Source organism: Dreissena polymorpha, chromosome 5 (genome assembly GCF_020536995.1).
Source record: "Dreissena polymorpha isolate Duluth1 chromosome 5, UMN_Dpol_1.0, whole genome shotgun sequence".
Taxonomy (NCBI): domain Eukaryota; kingdom Metazoa; phylum Mollusca; class Bivalvia; order Myida; family Dreissenidae; genus Dreissena; species Dreissena polymorpha.
Window position 1 is genome coordinate 441221 of NC_068359.1, and position 21372 is coordinate 462592.

The 21372-nt window shown below is 34.5% G+C and overlaps 4 protein-coding genes across 21 annotated transcripts in view; 2 read left to right on the plus strand and 2 right to left on the minus strand.

Moving 5' to 3' along the window:
- LOC127881948 (uncharacterized) overlaps window positions 1–21372 on the minus strand; it is a 220875-nt gene that overhangs the window by 48813 nt on the left and 150690 nt on the right. The gene's annotated exons all lie outside the window — the stretch shown is intronic.
- Window positions 1–21372, plus strand: part of LOC127881951 (PRA1 family protein 3-like) — a 140119-nt gene that overhangs the window by 4578 nt on the left and 114169 nt on the right. Inside the window, exons 3-4 of one of the 3 annotated variants that reach the window (XR_008050348.1) lie at window positions 163–2867; window positions 3022–3835. Coding sequence is in view for 1 of the 3 variants with exons in the window: in XM_052430215.1 (XP_052286175.1) it covers window positions 163–302 (140 nt within the window). In the remaining 2 variants the exon portion in view is untranslated. Of the gene's footprint in view, window positions 1–162; window positions 3836–21372 lie in introns of those variants that run through there. The other 2 variants (XR_008050349.1, XM_052430215.1) reach the window with 2 other exon arrangements.
- On the minus strand, window positions 5569–15092 carry LOC127881944 (uncharacterized). The gene is made up of 5 exons (XM_052430204.1): window positions 14851–15092; window positions 9478–9725; window positions 8595–8780; window positions 6549–6644; window positions 5569–6281 (listed from the first exon to the last, which is right to left on the minus strand). Exons 1-5 carry the CDS (start codon window positions 15020–15022, stop codon window positions 5595–5597), a joined length of 1389 nt encoding a protein of 462 aa, XP_052286164.1. The 5' UTR covers window positions 15023–15092; the 3' UTR covers window positions 5569–5594.
- LOC127881939 (rabenosyn-5-like) overlaps window positions 15109–21372 on the plus strand; it is a 96527-nt gene continuing 90263 nt past the window's right edge. For 10 of the 16 annotated variants that reach the window (XM_052430196.1, XM_052430194.1, XM_052430182.1 and 7 more), the window contains exons 1-4: window positions 15109–15247; window positions 19038–19184; window positions 19526–19669; window positions 21123–21266. In XM_052430196.1, the coding sequence (XP_052286156.1) occupies window positions 19043–19184; window positions 19526–19669; window positions 21123–21266 (430 nt within the window). In that variant the 5' untranslated portion in view covers window positions 15109–15247; window positions 19038–19042. The remainder of the gene's footprint in view (window positions 15248–19037; window positions 19185–19525; window positions 19670–21122; window positions 21267–21372) is intronic. The other 6 variants (XM_052430184.1, XM_052430183.1, XM_052430185.1 and 3 more) reach the window with 6 other exon arrangements.

The following is a 21372-nucleotide window of genomic DNA, read 5'->3' on the forward strand; positions in this document are numbered from 1 at the left end:
GTTTCTATTGGGAATGGGGCCGATTAACAGATTCGATTTTGAATGAAAAAAAAACTGTAAATTGTTGTGCATACTTTTTGAATATTTTTTAATTTGCATTAATAAAAGGTAATAAGGTCATATTCATTTTATTTATATCCTTTTCTGAATTGTTATTTCCAGTGATTTTGATACATGCCTCTCTTCGTATGAGAAACATTAAGAACAAAGTTACAAACAAGCTGGAATATGTGGGACTGAAGCGTACACCCATGGGCATCATTCTGGAAGGTCTGGGCCAAGAACAAGAGGCTGGATCGTAGACACCCTCCAATAAAACATACCAGGATCTTTTATTTATTGTCGGAAAGAATTATGTACAAAATAGCTTAATCCTCATAGGTCATAAAATGTTAATTTATCTCCAATTTACTTTGTAGTTTTTAATGAGAATTGTTGTGGTGGTGTTTTTTGCTATGCTAATTTTATAAAGATAATAATACTACATGTAATCCAACATCTTTTTTGAAAGGTATTATTGTAATGGAATTCTAATTTATTTAGTAATAACTAATATGATCATTTTGTTTTTATAATTAACTTTTTTGCTTATAATGCATTGTTTTCATATTTATGTACTGGTATGCAACTATCTTGTTAAAGATAAAACACTCACATTTCTTGCCTTGTAGATGATATGGTATGTTCGACATTGTGTACATGTATATTGTTTACGCATTTCATGTAAATCATACAAGTTAGAACTTTTTATGAGATAAATTATCATACAAATATTTATGTAACAATTAGTGATGAATTATAAAAATAATATCTAAAAAGGTTATCTTCTCAAAGAAAGTAATTTAAAGGCTTTTAGCTTGCAGCATGTTGAAACCAGTAAGTCTGCTGTGAGGCAATATAATTATGAACAATTTCTGATGATTTGTGTATACATGTGTATTTATGATGATAAACAATACAATAGAGGATTACCTATTTGTGCAATATTTGAAAGACTCCAATTGTTTTACATTATTTAACTTGTTTATCATTATGATGCATTTGATTTTCAATTTAGTTTTAAGGCATTACATAGTGAAAAAACCGAATTGCTTGAAGTTTAAACTTACATTCTTTGAAGATATAATCTTGGCGTATTAATGTCTACTAACATGTTTAAATTGTATACTGTTTTGTGTTGTATTAAGAAGTATTTGAATCTGCCAAAGTTTTTCAATTTTAAATTACATGTGTTAAATTCTCATATTATTACTATAATTGTTTTTATATGTAAAGAAGCATTATCGTATTGTTGCCTTTATGCCAATTGTGTGTGCAGTTTGTTTTGTTGTTCAAAGGTAGAACTACAGGATCTGTAACAAATTATGCTCAATGCATGTGATTGCTTTTACTAATCAATATGTTGAGGTACTGGAACAATAACCTTATTACCTATGTTTAATAGCTTAATGCTCAAACAATACTGAACTTTTCAAAGAACATGCAACCCAGTTGAATTGGGTAATGTGATAGCAGGAAGTGAGTGCTCTACATAAGAAGGGTATTGGAGTAAGTGCCCTTTAAACTTGTTAAAGTATTATTTAGAAATTTTAAGTAGGAGTTGCCATTTCACTTAAGAAAATTACAAACTATTTGCCAGCAATGAAAATTGAATCTGCCAAAAGGTAAATTTAAGAAGAAAAAAAAGATAACATATTTTTTCCAAAGGGGCATATCAACTGTTAATACAGTATGATAAATTAAATAATACGATCATCTTTTACTAAATATTTATTTATTGGCTACCTGACATGTATGTCTGGTTTTAATAAACGCTCAATAAAAAAGGGAAACTTTGCGGGTGCGGGAAAATCAAGAGTAGAAATAAAAATTTTCTGAATGAAATGTACATGAAGCATCGCTTTATGATATACACTATCAATAATAGGACTATAACATTCTGTCCTTCTCTTGACAGGACTTATTATGTGAATACTCTTAGCAGATGGGTGGTGAAGCAGGCAGCTTTCAATTCTCTAATATTGAAATTTTCGGTTCAAGCACCCTCAATTTTCATTGAATCTTCACCAAACTTAATGAAAATGTTTGTTGACATTAAACGAAGGCCAGGTTGGATAACCCGTAAAAAAATTAGCCATGCATTTATATTATTGGAAAAAAAGTACGTTTTAAAGCAGACTTAAGTGAAGCTCCCGAAATACCATTGACAAATCAACCAATCCTATCCTTTACAGCTGATGGTCATGGAGTAAAGGGGTAAAATGTTATTTCTAACAGTTGAATAAATTGCTTATTTTTCTTAAATTTGTTTAAGAATAAGCTGCTGAAGCTGTTATCAGTTTATAGAATTTCAAACAATTCCATTGTGTAATTCCTTTAACGTCGACCATACAAATCAACAAGTTTTAATTTGTCAACATTGAAAATTGTTTGAGCTTTAATAATTTTAATAAATTAACACAATATTTGGTAATGGTATTTTAAATCATACCAGGTAAACGGCCTTATTTGTTGTTTTGTGTATTTAAGACGATGTTATTTATTTGATGCAACTAATTTATGTGAAACTGTCAGTTGTTTTAATTAATAGCACTGGTTTACTTTGTGAATATGTATATATTTAATGGGAACCATTGTTTACAAGCCCGGTTTAAAGCGTGAATTGTTATAGTGTGACTTTAATGCATTTAAACACTTTTTATGTCCCCCACTATAGTAGTGGGGGACATATTGTTTTTGCCCTGTCTGTTGGTTGGTCTGTTGGTTGGTTTGCGCCAACTTTAACATTTGCAATAACTTTTGCAATATTGAAGATAGGAACTTGATATTTGGCATGCATATGTATCTCATGGAGCTGCACATTTTGAGTGGTGAAAGGTCAAGGTCATCCTTCAAGGTCAAAGGTCAAATATATGGGTCAAAATCGCTCATTTAATTTACACTTTTGCAGTATTTCAATATTTAAGAAAGCAACTTGATATTTGGCATGCATGTGTATCTCATGGAGCTGCACAATTTGAGTGGTGAAAGGTCAAGGTCAAGGTCATCCTTCAAGGTCAGATGTCAAATATATGTGGCCAAAATCGCTCATTTTATGAGTACTTTTGCAATATCGAAGATAGCAACTTGATATTTGGCATGCATGTGTATCTCATGGAGCTGCACATTTTGAGTGGTGAAAGGTCAAGGTCATCCTTCAAGGTCAGAGGTCAAATATATGTGGCCCAAATCGCTAATTTTATGAATACTTTTGTAATATTGAAGATAGCAACTAGATATTTGGCATGCATGTGTATCTCATGGAGCTGCACATTTTTAGTGGTGAAAGGTCAAGGTCATCCTTCAAGGTCAAATATATGGGTCAAAATTGCTCATGTAATGTCACTTCTGCAATATTGAAGCTAGCAATTTTATATTTGAAATGCATGTGTATCTCATGGAGCTGCACATTTTGAGTGGTGAAGGGTCAAGGTCATCCTACAAGGTCAAACATCATATAGGGGGACATTGTGTTTCACAAACACATCTTGTTAAAATTTCATGTTTATCAATTACATTATTTTTGCTGGTCAAAATGTGTTTTAAGTGGTACTTACACATAATTTATTTGAGAAAATTCTGCCAAGTTGTTTGAATATATAGTGATACTGTTCAGCTACAGCTTCAGTGGCCATATGTTTGATTCCATTTTCAAATGCATGCACTCTTAGTTGTTGTGGGTAGTAAAATAATTAAATGTTGTCTTAGATGTTCACCCAAAAAAAAACAAAACAACTGAAACTTTGTATGTGTTTTCTCGTTCAGATACCTACAAAGATGTGTTTAAACATTCAAATGGTTTTCTTTTCATTTTCCCTGTATGCTGCTTTGCATACTAAATGCACATATCGTCGCTGTCGTTCTCAAACCTCATAGCTACAAAATGCCAACTTTTCAGGAGAGAGAAAAAACCATCTCATTTTTTTAATAACGATGTTTTAGGAATTGAAATTCTGTAAAAATACCAAACAAATGAAGCTGCAAAATACGGAATAAGCCGTAGACGCGTAAGTCATACTGATAAGTCAAACTGACAGTCAGACATGGTAGCTACGATATTTTGTCACCACAGTTTTGTCATTTTTATGAGGTACGACAATTCGTCCTGATTGGAAACCTCGTAGTTGCAAATAATTTTTTTTATAAAAAAGTTTTTGTCAAATTTGTCCAAACGAAACGACGTACCTTTAGGTGAAATGGCGTCGCTGCGACTTTTCGCCAGGAAAAAAGCCAACAATCATTCTACAACATTTCGTCACATGGCTTTTTCAAGGGCTCTGATTGGCGTAGAGCTACGAGATATAGCACAAAACACGCGCCAAACTTAATATATTTGGAAAAGACGAAAATAATATTTTGAAAATTTTGGAGCTACAAGGTTTGAGAACGACAGCGACGATTTATGCATACTAAATAAATACTAGATGTAGCCTAAGGTGATTTTTTATGACATCATCAGGATTGTTCTCTCTTTTACTGCTTGCATTTTTGACCAGCATTGATAATTGAATATTACATTTATTAACAGGTTTGCATCATTAAAATTATGTATGCAGTCATTCTGGAATTGAATATAACATTTTGATAATTTAACATATATAAAATATGATTATATAAAGAATAATAGAAGAGACATCTGATAACATTTCTGTTACTTTATTTTTAAGGCTTAAACTAAAAATTATGTAAATTTTAATCACCAATCAAAGGTTATAGTAATTGGTATATGTAAGTTTGCTTTCCTAAAAATATAAACAATTGAGCAATTCCATTGGCATACAATTTTGTGTGTGCATATAAATAGCACTAGAAATCTAGGTCAAAATCCATCTAAGACAGCTTTGTCGAATAAATAATAGATAATTTACTATCCAGGTGTTCATGCAAATTGATTTTATGGCGTAAAATCAACTTTATTCTGCAACTCAGTTATATCACTGTCCGTTACATTGCAGTGTAATCAGAAGAACTAGATTTCATGCACACATGTCACATGCTTAAAGGCATTATGGGTAACTTATGAATTATAAAGCTCAATTTTCATATTAAAGAAATTATTTTTACTGAAAATGAGCAAAATTTGTAATCTGAGTCAGAATTTACATTTATATCAAATAATGTTTATGTTTTATTATTTACATTACCATTGTTAATGTTCTTGTAATACCCTTGAAGCAACATTATAATAAATTAATTAATGATTTAATATTCCAGCTATAGTAATATTGACATTTAAATTAGGCTATTATTTAAATTCACGTAATTTCAATAATTAATATTATTTTTGCATATCTGTAGTTGTACAATTCTCTTCTCAAGCCACATGGTAGCAATAAATACCCCAAATTTAGCGGGTTAATCCTTGAAAAACAACAGTTTCTACTACTATTTGTCCGAGTTTTCTACTCTGGTAAGGTGACCTGATCAGCAGAGCAATCTGTTATTTGATTAGTGGTGCATAATATACTTTTAAAAGCCATAGAAAATGAGGTTAAATTACGAGGTGTAACCGTTAAAATGACACATTCGTCATTAAACAAAATTTATTTCCAATATCATTTAGTTTCCCCATCTGGCCTTTTGTCTTTTGGAGGATCATTCATTTTACTAAAATGTTTGGATTTTCCTACGGTCAAGTTCTTTATAAACCACAGCTTTTTTGTTTTCTTCGGATGCTTGTTTGCGGTGGGCACCAGCTCTTTAAACTTGTCCACGTCACATCGAGAAAGCAAATCCGCAGCATGATTGTTTTCGCGTGGCACATAGGCACTCACCAATGTAATACGGTACCTTTCACACACGTTCATGAGTTTCATGTAGAGATCTTTGTAAATGTTGATGTTTGAATTACGAAGATTGATAGAATAAATACCATGGTTCACCAAATTCACTGCATTCCGATTGTCTGAGTAACAAAGCACCTTTTTGTCCACAAACTTGTGCTTCCACGTGTGAAATGCTGTCAAAAGTGCATAAAACTCTTTCATATTGACGTCAGTAGAAGAATATTTGAATCCTTTCTGATCCTGTTCCCAACTGTCGCTCATCCAGCGAATGTCGTCATCGCCAGAGTTGGACAGAAGATAACCACCCATCCCTTGCTTTGAGGCATCTACGTAGAGTTCATAGTCAGGGTTGATCAGTGTACGTGGAACTAGCTTTTCCAGAAGATAACTGTACTTGTTTAAGCTGAGTAGAATGCCTTGCTTGAAGGTGTTGTCTTCATTTAAGCATCCTAAAGCCTAAACAAAATTATAATTGAGAGAATATAAATTATTCCATGCATATTTAATGCAAAGGGTAAAAAAGGTTTCAACTATTGGAGTAAAAACTAACTTGCTTCAACCATAAAAAAGAAGCCTGTTTACCTTCTAGTGTAATGCTTTACTGTATCAGCTACGAATATAATCCAAGAATATTTAATACAAATTGTGAGCACAAAGATTCAAGACTTGTATTTTAATTCTTATATTAATTGTAATGACCAAGTTGACTGCAATAACTATTACCTTTAATTTTATAGCTGCCCGTGCACATGTTTGGTAATATGCCATATCCAGGCATTGCGATTCAGATGATACTGTAAACTCAACTGGCCACAACACCTTTAATTGGATATGTTACATTTCAGTTACCAGTAATAATAAATTATAATTACATGCTTAATTAGGCTGACAGCTGGTTCAATTGCAAATTTCATTGGACTGGCTGGGCATATTATTGCTTACTTAGATGACTTGTGTTTAGGCAAAAATAATTTTAACAATAGGACAATCTTGCTTGTAGGCCTAAAGCACATTTATTAATAATGGTAAGAATAATGAAATTAACCATTACTTATTGCCAAAATACAGTGTACATCTTACCACTGGCAGTAAAGACACTTTTGTAAAGAACACAATCCAAATAAAAGCACTTAAATTTATTACGAGTGTTTTCATTTGCAAAAAAAGAATTAATGCACTTTTGGAATGAAGTTTGATCTATTTCTTGTTATACTGACTATCTATGCACAGAACTTAGTGTGTAGTATTGATTAAAAGGGGATTTCACTGCTTCTTGAGCAATACACGTAATACATTGATGAACTGATTTGAGCATATATACTGAAGCAATAGTTTTCTCAAGATAGTTTTTTTTTAATTGGATCAATTGAGCCAATAGACTAAAATTAAACAAGGGCTGTTTGTAAAACATGCATGCCCCCCATATGGGCTGTCAGTTGTGGCAGCCATTGTGTGAATACGTTTTTTGTGACCTTGACCTTTGATCTAGTGACCTGAATATCGAAAGAGGTCATCTGCCAGTCATGATCAAGGTACCTATGAAGTTTCATGATCCTAGGCGTAAGCTTTCTTGAGTAATCATCCGGAAACCATTTTAATGTGTCAAGTCACCTTGACCTTTGACCTAGTGACCTGAAAATCAATAGGGGTCATCTGCGAGTCATGATCAATGTACCAATGAAGTTTCATGATCCTAAGCGTAAGCTTTCTTGAGATATGATCCGGAAACCATTTTACTGTGTCAAGTCACCGTGACCTTTGACCTAGTGACCTCAAAATCAATAGGGGTCATCTGCGAGTCATGATCAATGTACCTATGAAGTTTCATGATTGTAGCCATTAGCGTTCTTGAGTTATCATCCGGAAACCATTTTACTATTTCGGGTCACTGTGACCTTGACCTTTGATATTGTGACGTGAAAATCAATAGGGGTCAACTGCGAGTCATGATCAATCTACCTATCAAGTTTCATGATCCTAGGCATAAGTGTTCTTGAGTTATCATCCGAAAACCATTTTACTATTTCGGGTCACCAAGTCTTTGACCTAGTGACCTGAAAATCAATAGGGGTCATCTGCCAGTCATTATCAATCTACCTATGAAGTTTCATGATCCTAGGCATAAGCGTTCTGAGTTATCATCCGGAAACTATTTCGGGTCACCGTGACCTTGACCTTTGACCTAGTGACCTGAAAGTGAAAATCAATAGGGGTCATCTGCCAGTCATTATCAATCTACCTTTAAAGTTTCATGATTCTAGGCATAAGTGTTCTTGAGTTATCATCCAGAAACTATTTTACTATTTCGGGTCACCATGACCTTGACCTTTAACCTAGTGACCTGAAAATCACTAGGGGTCATCTGCGAGTCCTGATCAATCTACCTATCAAGTTTCATGATCCTAGGCATAAGCATTCTTGAGTTATCATCCGGAAACCATTTTACTATTTCGGGTCACCGTGACCTTGACCTTTGACCTAGTGACCTGAAAATCAATAGAGGTCATCTGCGAGTCATGATCAATGTACCTATGAAGTTTCATGATCCTAGGCCTAAGCGTTCTTGAGTTATCATCCGGAAACCATCTGGTGGACGGACCAACATGAGCAAAACAATATACCCCCTCTTCTTCGAAGGGGGGCATAGATATGGAAAGAGGAATGCAATTAGAGACAATTGACTATAACATTTCAATAAAGAACAAATTAAACTCGGCAATCATTTATTGCAAAAAAAATCCAATCTTGTGATTTAAGTTAATATGTTACCTGCAGAGTACATCTCCATAAAACTTCCTCATCCTGTCTCATCTCCAATGTGTTAATTATGCGGAAGTTAGATGATAAATGGAGTTCAGGAGTCTGAAGACCAGCCAAATGCTCTAGTATGCCAGTCAACTTGCTTGGGTTTAACACTTCTGGTACAGAGTTTGTTGTTTGAAGAAGACCCATTTTCTGTCATTAAAGGAACAAGATTGAATTCTCTGCATTACCTATTTTAATGTCATTAACACATTTATAGAAAATAATATTCACCAAACGATAAAATATATAAGAACCCATTTTTTTATATTTATTTATTTATTTATTTACGTCATAAGCACATACAAATAAATGACACATGAGAAAAAGAATATATCACAGATATAAAGAATTAAGACTAGGTGATTTAAAATTCCAATTTAAGAGCATCAAATAAAACGCTGTTGCTGTATGCAAACTTTTAACAATACGGAAGTTTTGTAACTAAAGTAGGCTCATATGAGCACGAATGCTAAGGACCTATGGATACCCCATTAAGCTGAAAGCTTATTTCCAATGGGGTCCATAAAATCCATAATTATTGGTACACAGATTATGGCAATGGTTTTAGTCTCAACAATACTATAAACGTTGACAATGATCTCTGTTTCAAAAGAAAAGATTTTCTCACGACAAGCACTTGGAGAAAAACTTTCATTAAAAAATATATTAAACCAAAAGTGTCATATAAATGACAGCATTAACATGCAAAAAATAATATTACAAAAAAAAAATATATTAGTGTGTGATCTATTATTCCCTTTTGCAACACTGCATTGAATAAAAGGAGTAAAATATTTAATCACAGCCATTCCATTTTGATTGTTAAAAACTCAAATATACTACTTGCATGAAGATAGTCACACGCTCGTAGATATGATCGTTGGACAGCTGTGTCTTTGTCAGTGTGTATACCAACAGCTTCTGTACGCAGCGGCCATTGCAGTTTCAGTTGGGATGTGTAAAGATTGAAGTATTTTGACTTCAAGGTCTCCTGTTCAGGGTAAATATGTGATTCAGAGGGGACGCCAGTGAAAGGACTGTAAAACTCCTTAATAATCTGCTCAGGATTGGGAAATCTCTTGTTAAGTTCATCAGCTGAAATTTAACACAGTAGAACCATGAAACCATGCACACAATTAATATATGTAATGAATCAGTGTTTATTACTGCAAGTTTTCCAAGTTGTGTGCGAATTCAGACCTTAAGTTATACAAAGGAATACTTCGATTCTTCATAGGTAATGAGCAATTGTTAATATTATATAATACTGCTGAAATAAGATGATACTCTTAAAAGTTTTTCATAAAATGGATTCTTAATTTACATGTCTTTTTATCAACTATTTATACACATAGCAGTAAAATTGTTATGAAGTACACCTATATGCATGCACGCTGACTGGTAATGCAAAGATCTATCAATAAACAATTATTCCTGTCATCTAGAGATCCGTCGATTTTCCGTTAAGGTAAATTGAAAAAACTTTCAGTTTCAGTTTTGTAAATTTTCGTTTTAGTTATGATATTTTTGAGGAAACAGTAATACTGAACATTTACCATGCTCTAAAATAGCCATTATATGCATCTTTTGACAATTTAAAACCCCGAAAATTATAAAGCGTTGCAATGCGAAACAAATTAATAATTTGGAGAGTTCTGTTGTTGTCGTTATTTTGTGAAACTCAGAGGATTGCTTATATTAAGTATAAAATACATCTGACATTGTATTCAGAAGGATGGCCGAGTCGTCTAAGTGGTAGACTTTTTACTCTAGGTCTCCAGGGGTCAGTGGTTCGAGTCCTGCTGAGGGTTACCTTTTTCTTCTGTTTTTTAATTTAGTCTTGATTTTTTACTGGAGCTTTTTATATCCAATGTTTACATTTATGGATATAAAGCATTAAATGATAAACTTCAAAACATGCCAAAATCTGTGAAAAGGCTCCTTTAAATCACTAAAGGTAATGTTATTTAATACCTGCGAACATAAAAATTAAACGCATAGACTTATAGACGATAGATTTTTATATCAACTTTATACTTGTACTTTATTCATTAAAAACAAGAGCTGTGTTTGTCAGAAACACAATGCCCCATATTGCGCCACTTTGAAGCCATATATTTGACCTTGAAGGATGACCTAGACCTTTCACCACTCAAAATGTGCAGCTCCATGAGATAATATCTTCAATATTGCAAAAGTTATGACCAAGGTTAAAGTTTTGGGACAGAATTGCGCCACTTTGAAGCCATATAATTGATCGTTGACCTTGAAGGATGACCTTGACCATTCACCACTCAAAATGTGCAGCTCCATGAGATACATATGCATGCCAAATATCAAGTACCTATCTTCAATATTGCAAAACTTATTGCAATATTGCAAAAGTTTAACCAAGGTTAAAGTTTGGAGACGGAATGACAGACAGGCCAAAAACAATAAACCCCCGATCATTCGATCTGGGGGCATAAAAACAAATAAAAGGAAACCGGGTATTGAAAGGTGTACTTTTGTAAAAGCTAACTAAGGTTTAAATGTTATGTTATGTCATGGTACCGAACTTAAGCAGGGTTGGTGGAAAGATGTGTGTCGGCCCAGTTAGCTCAGTCGGGAGACCACTCGCCCTGTTAGCTAAGTGTCCCGGGTTCAAGTCACGGACTGGCTTCACTCTTTTCACCACCTTGCAACAATGGCGCCCAACAGGAGACCATGGCGGTTACAGTTTTTTTTATAGAACTTGCCAGTGGGTTCATCGAGATCAGCTATATACAGCTGTTCTCTGTCTTGAATTCGAGGAAGAATTCCAACTTTGCAGGGGAGAATGTCACAGTACCGAACTTAACCAGGATTGGTGGAAAGATGTGTGGCGGCCCAGTTAGCTCAGTCAGGAGAGCACTCACCCTGTTAATGAGGCGTCCAGTGTTCGAGTCCCGCACTGGCTGCACTATTTTCTAGAGCTGCAACGATTCACCAACAGCTTGATTCGATTTCGATTTCAGACACTTCGATACCGATTTTTTCGATTCGATTCATCTTCAAACCTAGTTTTATCATATATTCACTCTTTTGCCTCAAAACAAACATTTCTGTTCAAAAGTGTCGCATACCTAGATATCTTGGGCATTTGTCAAATTGTGTGTTTGTTTGATATAGTTTGGTTGGTTCAACAGTGTTTTAACAAGGGCCACATTGGCCCTGAATCGCTCACCTGAACAAATTTAATAGCCTTAGGCCCAATGGTAATTGACAAGAAACAAATTTTTTTGAACAAATTTTTAGGGGAGCCTTTAAGGATCATCCTTGTAAAAAAAAATGAAAATCCGACGAGCCCTTTCTGACAAGAAGATTTTTTAAGGTATTGACCATATATGGGCATGGCGGCCAGCTTGGTTATGTGACCAAAATTTTTTTTAACAATATTTTTTTTTCGTGACGTAGGAATGCTCCACATGAAATTTGGTTGAAATTGGCTGAATGGTTTAGGAGAATATGATCTGCTCAGGTACGCTAAAAACTTAAATATTGAGATAAAAGGAATTTTTGCTTGTTTTGAAGAGATTCCTCCTTTTTCTCAAAATTGACAAGATATCATCGACTAAACAGGCAACCCATGTTTGCATAAGGATAAATCCTTTTACCAATCAACATATTTTGGACTGAACAATTTCTCAATTTCCCACGATGATTCAACCCTACCAGAGCAATTTCCTAAGCAATAATCACCTCCCATTTTAAAGGAAAAATAATTTCTCATCAACAAAACTACAGCATTAATTGATTTCTGGTAGTTAACCCTTTTCCAAATTGAAAGAGGTTGCAGACGACAAATTAAATTATAATGGAATAAGAAGAAACTGATTTAATAGGGTAGGAAGCATTGTGATGAAAGGAGAAAATGCTAATTTCAGCAATTTCTCCTTTTATTTCAATGATTTCCACAGTCACAAACATTTGCAGAAAGAATTGACTGTTCTGGGTTAAGGGTTTATGTGGTCTGCAGCAAAGCCATCAGAAGAGAATCCTGTCAGAGAAACCTGGCCTGTAGCCAGCAAATCGTTTACTCTAATAGCACTATTAATTGGAAAAAAGAGTACACTATAATTATTTCTAAATCTGCCATCTCAAAGAGAAAAATTCTGGACTTAATGGTCCGATGTTGCTCATTTTCGACAGGGCTCGAGTTTTCATTGATATGAAGACACTGTGCAAGTTTGGAAAGAATTGGATAAAAAATTTGGACTTTATTGCATAAACACCATTTTCTCAATTCAAGGGGAGGTAATTCTGTACTTCATGGACCAATAATGCTCATTTTTTGTAGGGTTCGTGTCCTCATTGATATAAAGACACTGTGCAAATTTGGAAAGGATCGAACAAAAAATGTGGAAGATTTTTGAAAGTTTTCACAAAATAGGCAAAAACGAATAAACATGCAAAGTTCAACGAGCTCCTGCGGCCATGTTTTTTGACGAATCAAATTTCTTTGAACAACTTTTTCAGGGGAGCCTTCAAAGGTCATCACTGTGAAATTTTTTGAAAATCTGATGAGCGGTTTCTGACAAGAAGATTTTTTAAGGTTTTTACCATATATGGTCATGGCGGCCATCTTGGTTATGTGATCAAATTTTTTTTAACAATTCTTTTGTCCCATGACCTAGGGATGCTCCACATGAAATTTAGTTGAAATTGGCTCAATGGTTTAGTAGAAGAAGATGTTTACAAATTGTTTACAGACAGACAGACAGACAGACAGACGGACGGACACCGGACGGTGAGTGATCACAAGAGCTCACCCCGAGCTATCGCTCAGGTGAGCTAAAAACTGTTGAAAGTGTGTAAAATTAACATTTGTAAGGAATATTTTGCAAGAAACTGCCAATTGTCTTTCAGACTATGTCAATATTTCAATAAAACACATAAAAAAGAATAGCAAATTAGGACTCAATTTTAATATAAAAAATCTTCTGACTAGAAGATTGTGTTGAATACACAATAATATAAAATTAAAAAACATAAGAACATCTGGAATCAGTGGAGTGATAGTACTATCACTATTATACTTATATCCAAAACCGCTACAAGCATGTTTACCATTTAGCCATGACAGCATCACCTGTTACCTGTAGGACAAAGAACATTCTCGAATAAACTTAACAAATTCCAAACAGAAACAGAACTACTTTTCCGGCTGGCGACTTGAGTAGTTGCACTTGTGCTACCTCTTAAGCTTGCTAAATCAACGTTATGTTTGCATCCGTGAAGCACAGTTTACACTTTGCTTTATCGGGAGGGCGACCATCATGAAACCCAAAATACTGCCACACTTTTGATTTTAGCTTCTTAGGCGCATCTTATAATTTCAATTAGTCGGCCACAACTTGTTCAGCCATTTTGACACTTTTTCCAAAAGTAGACCGTAACGCACTTATTGATTGAATGACTAAAGTAATAAGCATCCAATTGCGCGCGTCGTAATTACAGGTAAAGATAAAACCTACACCTTCCCGTATCAAATAGTCAGAATACAGCGAGCTTTACGTATCTAACTATCTATGTATATATATGTCTATATGTTAAAGAATCGAATCGAATTTGGTAGATTTGGTATCGTAATCGAATCGACGCATTTTGAACCGATTTTCGATGCATCGGATCGAATCGTTGCAGCTCTACTCTTTTCACCACCTGGCGACTTAATGTTGCTTAAGAGACACTTTTACAAATCTGTTATTTTTACTTTTAAATCACTTTTAATATATCAATGATACTTTACATTTTGAAACTTTTTTATTCCCCACATGTTTTCAGTTCTATTATGCAAAGTCATGAATAATTGTTTGTTGTAATTAAGAGGACAGACACGCTGCTGTAGGGCATGATAAAGGAGGGAGATAAACCACTACGCGATAGATGTCACATTATAAAGACATCATTTTTGCTGCGCAAATTCACCATACCTTCTATTGGTCTGAATGGATGTTTCCAATCTTTGTTTATTAATAGATCTTTGAATCTTTGTTGTTTTAAAATAATTAATGAAGGCTTGAGTTGGAATCCCACTTTAGACCTGTGCTGAAATCATTTTTTTTTACAGATGATAAAGATGGAAGAAGTATTGGTCAAGTTGTTTCTATATTTAAGGATATGCCATTCAATTTTAATATGGCTGCGAAATATAAAAGAAATAAAAGTATTTAAAAAGTATAAACAGTATTAAAATAACCTTCATGTTCCTTCGGCTCAAATCGTTTCTTTAACCGGAGTTCTGTGAATGTTTTCCCCTCATTGATGGTGCAGAAATTTCTAGCTATGGCCGCATGATGTGTGGTACTGTTGTAAACAGCTGTCTGAAGGAAAAATCTACACGTCTTATGTGCTCTGAAACCGCATACCATTATTGTCTGGTTTATTATCGAATATTATTCTTAACCTTTTGAGTAGTTCGAGCAATGTGTAAAGTCAATGACAACAATAACACAAAGGGAGGCAACTGTGTCGAGGGAGATGTTTTCTCTCCACATTGATGTAAGCGGCCGCTGTCAATTTGGAACCACCTCTGAGCCCAAATTTTCGACTTTGTAGGTATATTTTGGAGCGATCACACCTATACAACTGTGGTGGTATTTCAAGAGTTATTTTTGCATAGATAATTTTGCAATTATTAATTTCCCAATCTAAACAAGAATTTGAGAATTGTTATCTACTTCACATGTTTACAATTTTAATTCCTTCGTTCAAATAAAAATCAACAACATTGAGTTTTAATGCCCCCGGATCGAATGATTGGGGGTATATTGTTTTTTGCCTGTCTGTCATAAATTGTGTTTGTCTGTCTATATGTCTGTCTGTCTGTCTATCCAAAAACTTTGTCATAACTTTTGCAATAGGGTCAATCCGGGTAAACTCGGACACTTTTCAGCTGTCATCAATAGCTATGTTTTCAAATGACCGAAACAACAATATATTTCAGACTATTAAAGGCTACCAAAAGCATCAAACGGTACTCTTCGAATTTTATCGTTCTGTGCAGACGTATCATTTGCGGATTTATTGTAAATTTTAAGCAACTGTTGTAACCGCGAACCGGGTAACACATGTATGATTAAAAAAAATTATAATATAGGCTATCTCAAGTAATCACTTATTGTATAAGGTGGTATACAGGAAGCTAATGGATACATATACTGAAGTTATTGTCTCTAGCAGATACTCGAATCGATAATCCAACAAAACATTCTTGGTGGTGGTAAGTTTTACTAGATCTAATATCTTACTAGCCAAACAAAAATATCTACGCTATTAAGCAAATTCTGGGTAGTAAAATGCCACAACTACGTGGATTTTGTTTTCATTTTTTAGTTCCAATGTTTTTGTTTTCATTTTTTAGTTCCAATGTATAAATTTGGTAATGCAACCACAGTTTACTGTTTTGAAATCTTTATTTTATTTGATTTGTACACAACATTTCCAGGTTGTTAACTTTAGAATCCGACAAAAACAAACATACAACTTTTTTTCGATTTAACTTTGAAAACTATTATTGGTGTTGTCCTGCGTTATTTCTTGTCGGCCACGGGACCGATTAAGATAATTATATTGGAGCATTGGGCCCGTATTCATCAACGTTTTAAGTCTAAAATATAGACTCAGATTTAAGACAGGAATCAAAATAGTGTTATACCAAAGATTCTAATCACACAACAACCGCATTCAACGGAGAGATAACTAAACAAGGATCGCTTTTCATTAATTCCACATGATTTTCTTTCTCTAGAAAATTGATCATTGTGGTTGTATAAGTTATTATAGTAATATTTTGTGCATCCAATATGTTACCAATTATGTTGTTTTGTAAGTAGATCTTTGATAAATGTATAACTCTGAGAAATAAAAATGATCATACATTTATAATAATAGTTGAAATGTGCATATTATAAATTAATCATTGTACATGTATATCCCTATTCTATACATATATACATTATATACATCATATACATATGTATTATGTATGTTTGTCAATACAATTATAATGTTCGTCGAGTAAAACTTCGTTTACATATTCCTGCAAACTTCAACCATTATAAAAACTTTTATAACTTCGATATTTTGTTCACAAATTAAAATATTTAAATTGCAAAGCAATGCAACAAGTCTTCTCGTACACTGTTTACGTAACAGTCTTTCACTTTAAAACCCACACTGCGTCTTTGCTGGGAACCCTTCGACTGAACTTAGACGGGCGGTCTTTCGCCTTAAAATAAAAGGCGCCGTCTACGAACCTGAAGGCATTCCCAAGCTTAATTGCATCTTTTTTTCTGACATAGCACAGTTGCCTTTGAAATGCTGCATCGCTTTAGACTTTTATGACATTTTTGTGAACAGAGTTTTGAGGCTTCCGGCAACAAAAGAACGGTGTTCCGATTTCAAACTCGCTAGAAGCCCAGCGGTGCATATGGCCCTATTCCACAACAAAAAGAAGCCCACTATTCACTAGGATTTATCACATTTATTGAATCGGGAAAACTCATGATGGTCTACTATTCAGTTACGACATTGGTACGATTGAGTTATGACGAATCGTGGGGTTCGGTTGAAATCTTGCGAATAGGGTCGCAACTTCACTACGATGTGTAAGAATCTACTGCGATTGTACTACGAACGATGCAGATTGGTCACGACTAAGCTTGAACCTCAACGCACGCATCCATGAATTAGGGGCCAATATCTATTGATATTGATCTAAATTGCGAGAATCTTAGCGGGCTCGCAACTCACTCGGGGTGAACTAGTGAGTCTTGAAAAAGGCGTAGCTGATTTGTAGACAGATCACGTGATCACCGATTTCCGGATTGAGTAACGATTCCATTACAACACCCAAGAATTTTCGGGAGCTCACTAGTTGCAGAAATCATTTACGACCGGCCTGCGACTAGCTACAAATGTGCAAGGACCTTCGCTGATAGAGCTACAATTCTCCCCGACCTCAAAATATCCCTTATACCGATAACGTATACCCCATACACAATTACGTTATTCGTTTTATGAAAAGTAATAATCCTATCATAACAAATATTGGCTAAAACATATGCACACTAATTTGCAATGAAAAATATCGATGAAAATTAACTTATTGTAGATCTAGCTAAAGGTATAATGGCAAAGTAGAGATTGGAAAAGGGAAACAACTCGCATATGAATGAGATCACCAAGTTTTCTGCAGCCTTAAGACTCTTCTAGAAAAGAGATTGTGCGAGGCAACGAACTTTATTAAGCGGGAAAAATTGACTGTCCGACATTTTCCTGAGCGATTTTTCAACAGGGAAAACTCGGACAGTGCCTTTTTTCTCATTTAATGTTAATAACATTCAAGTTATCCATGAATATTTATAACATAAATGCTCTCTATTGAATAAGGATCACTTCTAATACAAAATTTGATATTAGAGTGTTATATTACCTATAGGAAGTAAAGTTTTTCCTTGAACGGACTTTGAAGGTTTGGATGGCGTTGTTTTGGTTTTGAAAGGAAGTTCGCAGAATATCCCAGAACTCGTTTAAATACAAGAGGAATTCCCGATGACGTAGTATTCTTTTTTAATATCAGTTCTAAGAATAACTGTCTTATTCTTAAAATCCAAAAATAACTGGTGTTGATGAACTTTATGTTCCATAATAAGATATTTTATGAAGTGTCCGATTTTTTACCCCTGTCCGATTTAACCCGGATTGACCCTATTGAAGATAGCAACCTGATATTTGGCATGCATGTGTATCTCATGGAGCTGCACATTTTGAGTAGTGAAAAGTCAAGGTCAAGGTCATCCTTCAAGGTCAAAGTTTAAAAAATAATCCAAGGGAAGTAATTAGATTTAAAAGAAGATAATTATATGTACCTACCAAATGATAAAAAAAATATATCAAAGTGGCGCAGTAGGGGGCATTGTATTTCTGACAAACACATCTCTTGTTTTTATTAACCTTTATTACCAAACAATATTTTCATGGATTTTATGTTTAATAAAGCTGATTTTAATAGAATACCTAAAATAGACTTGAAATCCCCTTGCATGCAGAAGTGTGCGACCTAATTTTCACAGTTTTCCAGAACTCCTAGGAAGCCCCTATAAATAAAAAGTGGGCTCCTAAAATTTATTTTTTTAAACTCTACATACTGTGTATGTAGCTGACACTATTAAATAATAATGCACATGCAGAAAAAGTGTGCACAAGTACTATGTGAGAAGAAAATGTTCTCATGTGCCAAATGTTTGACTGAAATAATACATGGTTAATTGGTAGTGGTAAACACGTAAAGCATGTTGCAAATCATTATTAAGCCCTGGCAAATAATTATGTAGTTTAGCTTGATTATAGAAAATCTTTACTAGTGTATCACATTTTTTCCAGAAACAATGGCAGCCTCTGGAGGTGAGATTCTAGAGGGATTCCTGTGCCCTATGTGTATGAAGGATCTAGGCACACCGTCCCAGCTACAGTCCCACTTTGAGGAAGCACACAGTACTGAAGATAAGGCTACACTCAACCAATTAAGAGGTGCGTTATGTTTTACTGTTAGGTTGTATATTACTGGTCTTGACTTTGTTATTACGATTCCATTTATTTTGAAATGTTAACACTTGACAGGTAAGGACTGTTTCATTTGTAAGCCCTTTGATTTTGCCTTATTCAAATTGACTTTCATTAATTCATTTATGTAACACAGATGACTCATGGACAGATGATTGGTAAAGTGACATTAAGTGCGCATATAAACATTTGTGCAATATTATATTATTAATGTTCAACACTATTTACATTATTATTAATGTTTGATCCACTTTTAAATTGTATTAATGTTTTATAAATTACTAAAATTGTAATAATTATAACTGCAGGCCTGTTTGACAAAGCCAAGAAGAAGTTTTTGGGCGATAAAGAGGTAGAGGTGGCTGTAGAGAGTGGGCATTTAGGCTCCAATAGTGTACTGACCAAGTCAACCAACCTGTACAATGTGGACTATTGGCAGCCACAGGACATTGGTAGGCAACACGGGTGAACTATTACAAGTTTCCAGTTGATTAATGTTAATATACATATTCATCAGTGGCTAATTTAGACCTTCACATTTACCCTACTGTAACTTGTGTATGTAACTTAAAATAAGTTAAAAATTTCCAGAAATTACCATGAAATAATTGTGTTGAACAACTTTTGTGAAAACTTTAGAACTACGGCAATCTTAGACTAACTCAATTACAAATAAATTATATTGATTTTTTATGTCCCCCACTATAGTAGTGGGGGACATATTGTTTTTGCCCTGTCTGTTGGTTGGTTGGTCTGTCTGTCTGTCTGTCTGTCTGTTTGCGCCAACTTTAACATTTTGCAATAACTTTTGCTATATTGAAGATAGCAACTTCATATTTGGCATGCATGTGTATCTCATGAAGCTGCACATTTTGAGTGGTGAAAGGTCAAGGTCAAGGTCATCCTTCAAGGTCAGAGGTCAAATATATGTGTCCAAAATCGCTCATTTTATGAATACTTTTGCAATATTGAAGATAGCAACTTGATATTTGGCATGCATGTGTATCTCATGGAGCTGCACATTTTAAGTGGTGAAAGGTCAAGGTCAAGGTCATCCTTCAAGGTCAGAGGTCAGATATATGTGGCCCAAATCGCTTATTTTATGAATACTTTTGCGATATTGAAGATAGCAACTTGATATTTGGCATGCATGTGTATCTTATGGAGCTGCACATTTTAAGTGGTGAAAGGTCAAGGTCATTCTTCAAGGTCAGAGGTCAAATATATGTGGCCCAAATTGCTTATTTTATGAATACTTTTGCGATATTGAAGATAGCAACTTGATATTTGGCATGCATGTGTATCTCATGGAGCTGCACATTTTGAGTGGTGAAAGGTCGAGGTCAAGGTCATCCATCAAGGTCAAAATTGCGCATGTAATGTCACTTCTGCAATATTGAAGCTAGCAATTTTATATTTGAAATGCGTGTATATCTCAAGGAGCTGCACATTTCGAGTGGTGAAGGGTCAAGGTCATCCTACAAGGTCAAACATCATATAGGGGGACATTGTGTTTCACAAACACATCTTGTTTCTATAATTAAATTTAGTATTGTTTTACTAAAATTATATATGAAAGCTGTGCTTTTATAATTTATACTGTACTACTACAGGTACGATAGTTTTTTTATAATTAAAAGATTGCTTAAGAACTCCTTAAACCATGTAATTTGATATGCTAGGGTACTCGGTATAGTGTGTAACTGCATATACAGATTGCAATAAATGAACAGAACTAGCTATCTATAGACATTATCTTTTGTGCCTATACCAGGTGCCATATGTAGTCAGACGGACTACTTTGATATGCTAGGGTACTCGGTATAGTGTGTAACTGCATATACAGATTGCAATAAATGAACAGAACTAGCTATCTATAGACATGATCTTTTGTGCCTATACCAGGTGCCATACGTAGTCAGACGGACTACTTTCGCAGTGTTCGTGACACCCGTGTTGACAAGTATGTAGTGCAGACTAACAAGCTACTGATCCGTTTGGACAAGCTTATTGCTGCAGACGCCCCTACAGATTCTGGGAAGAGGAAAGGTATACAAGTTCACATTGTAGTACTTTAATACAGTAAGTTCATCTGCTCCATTGCACATTATGTGTTTGTTACTACATGAACTCAAATGTTATTTATAGACGCACT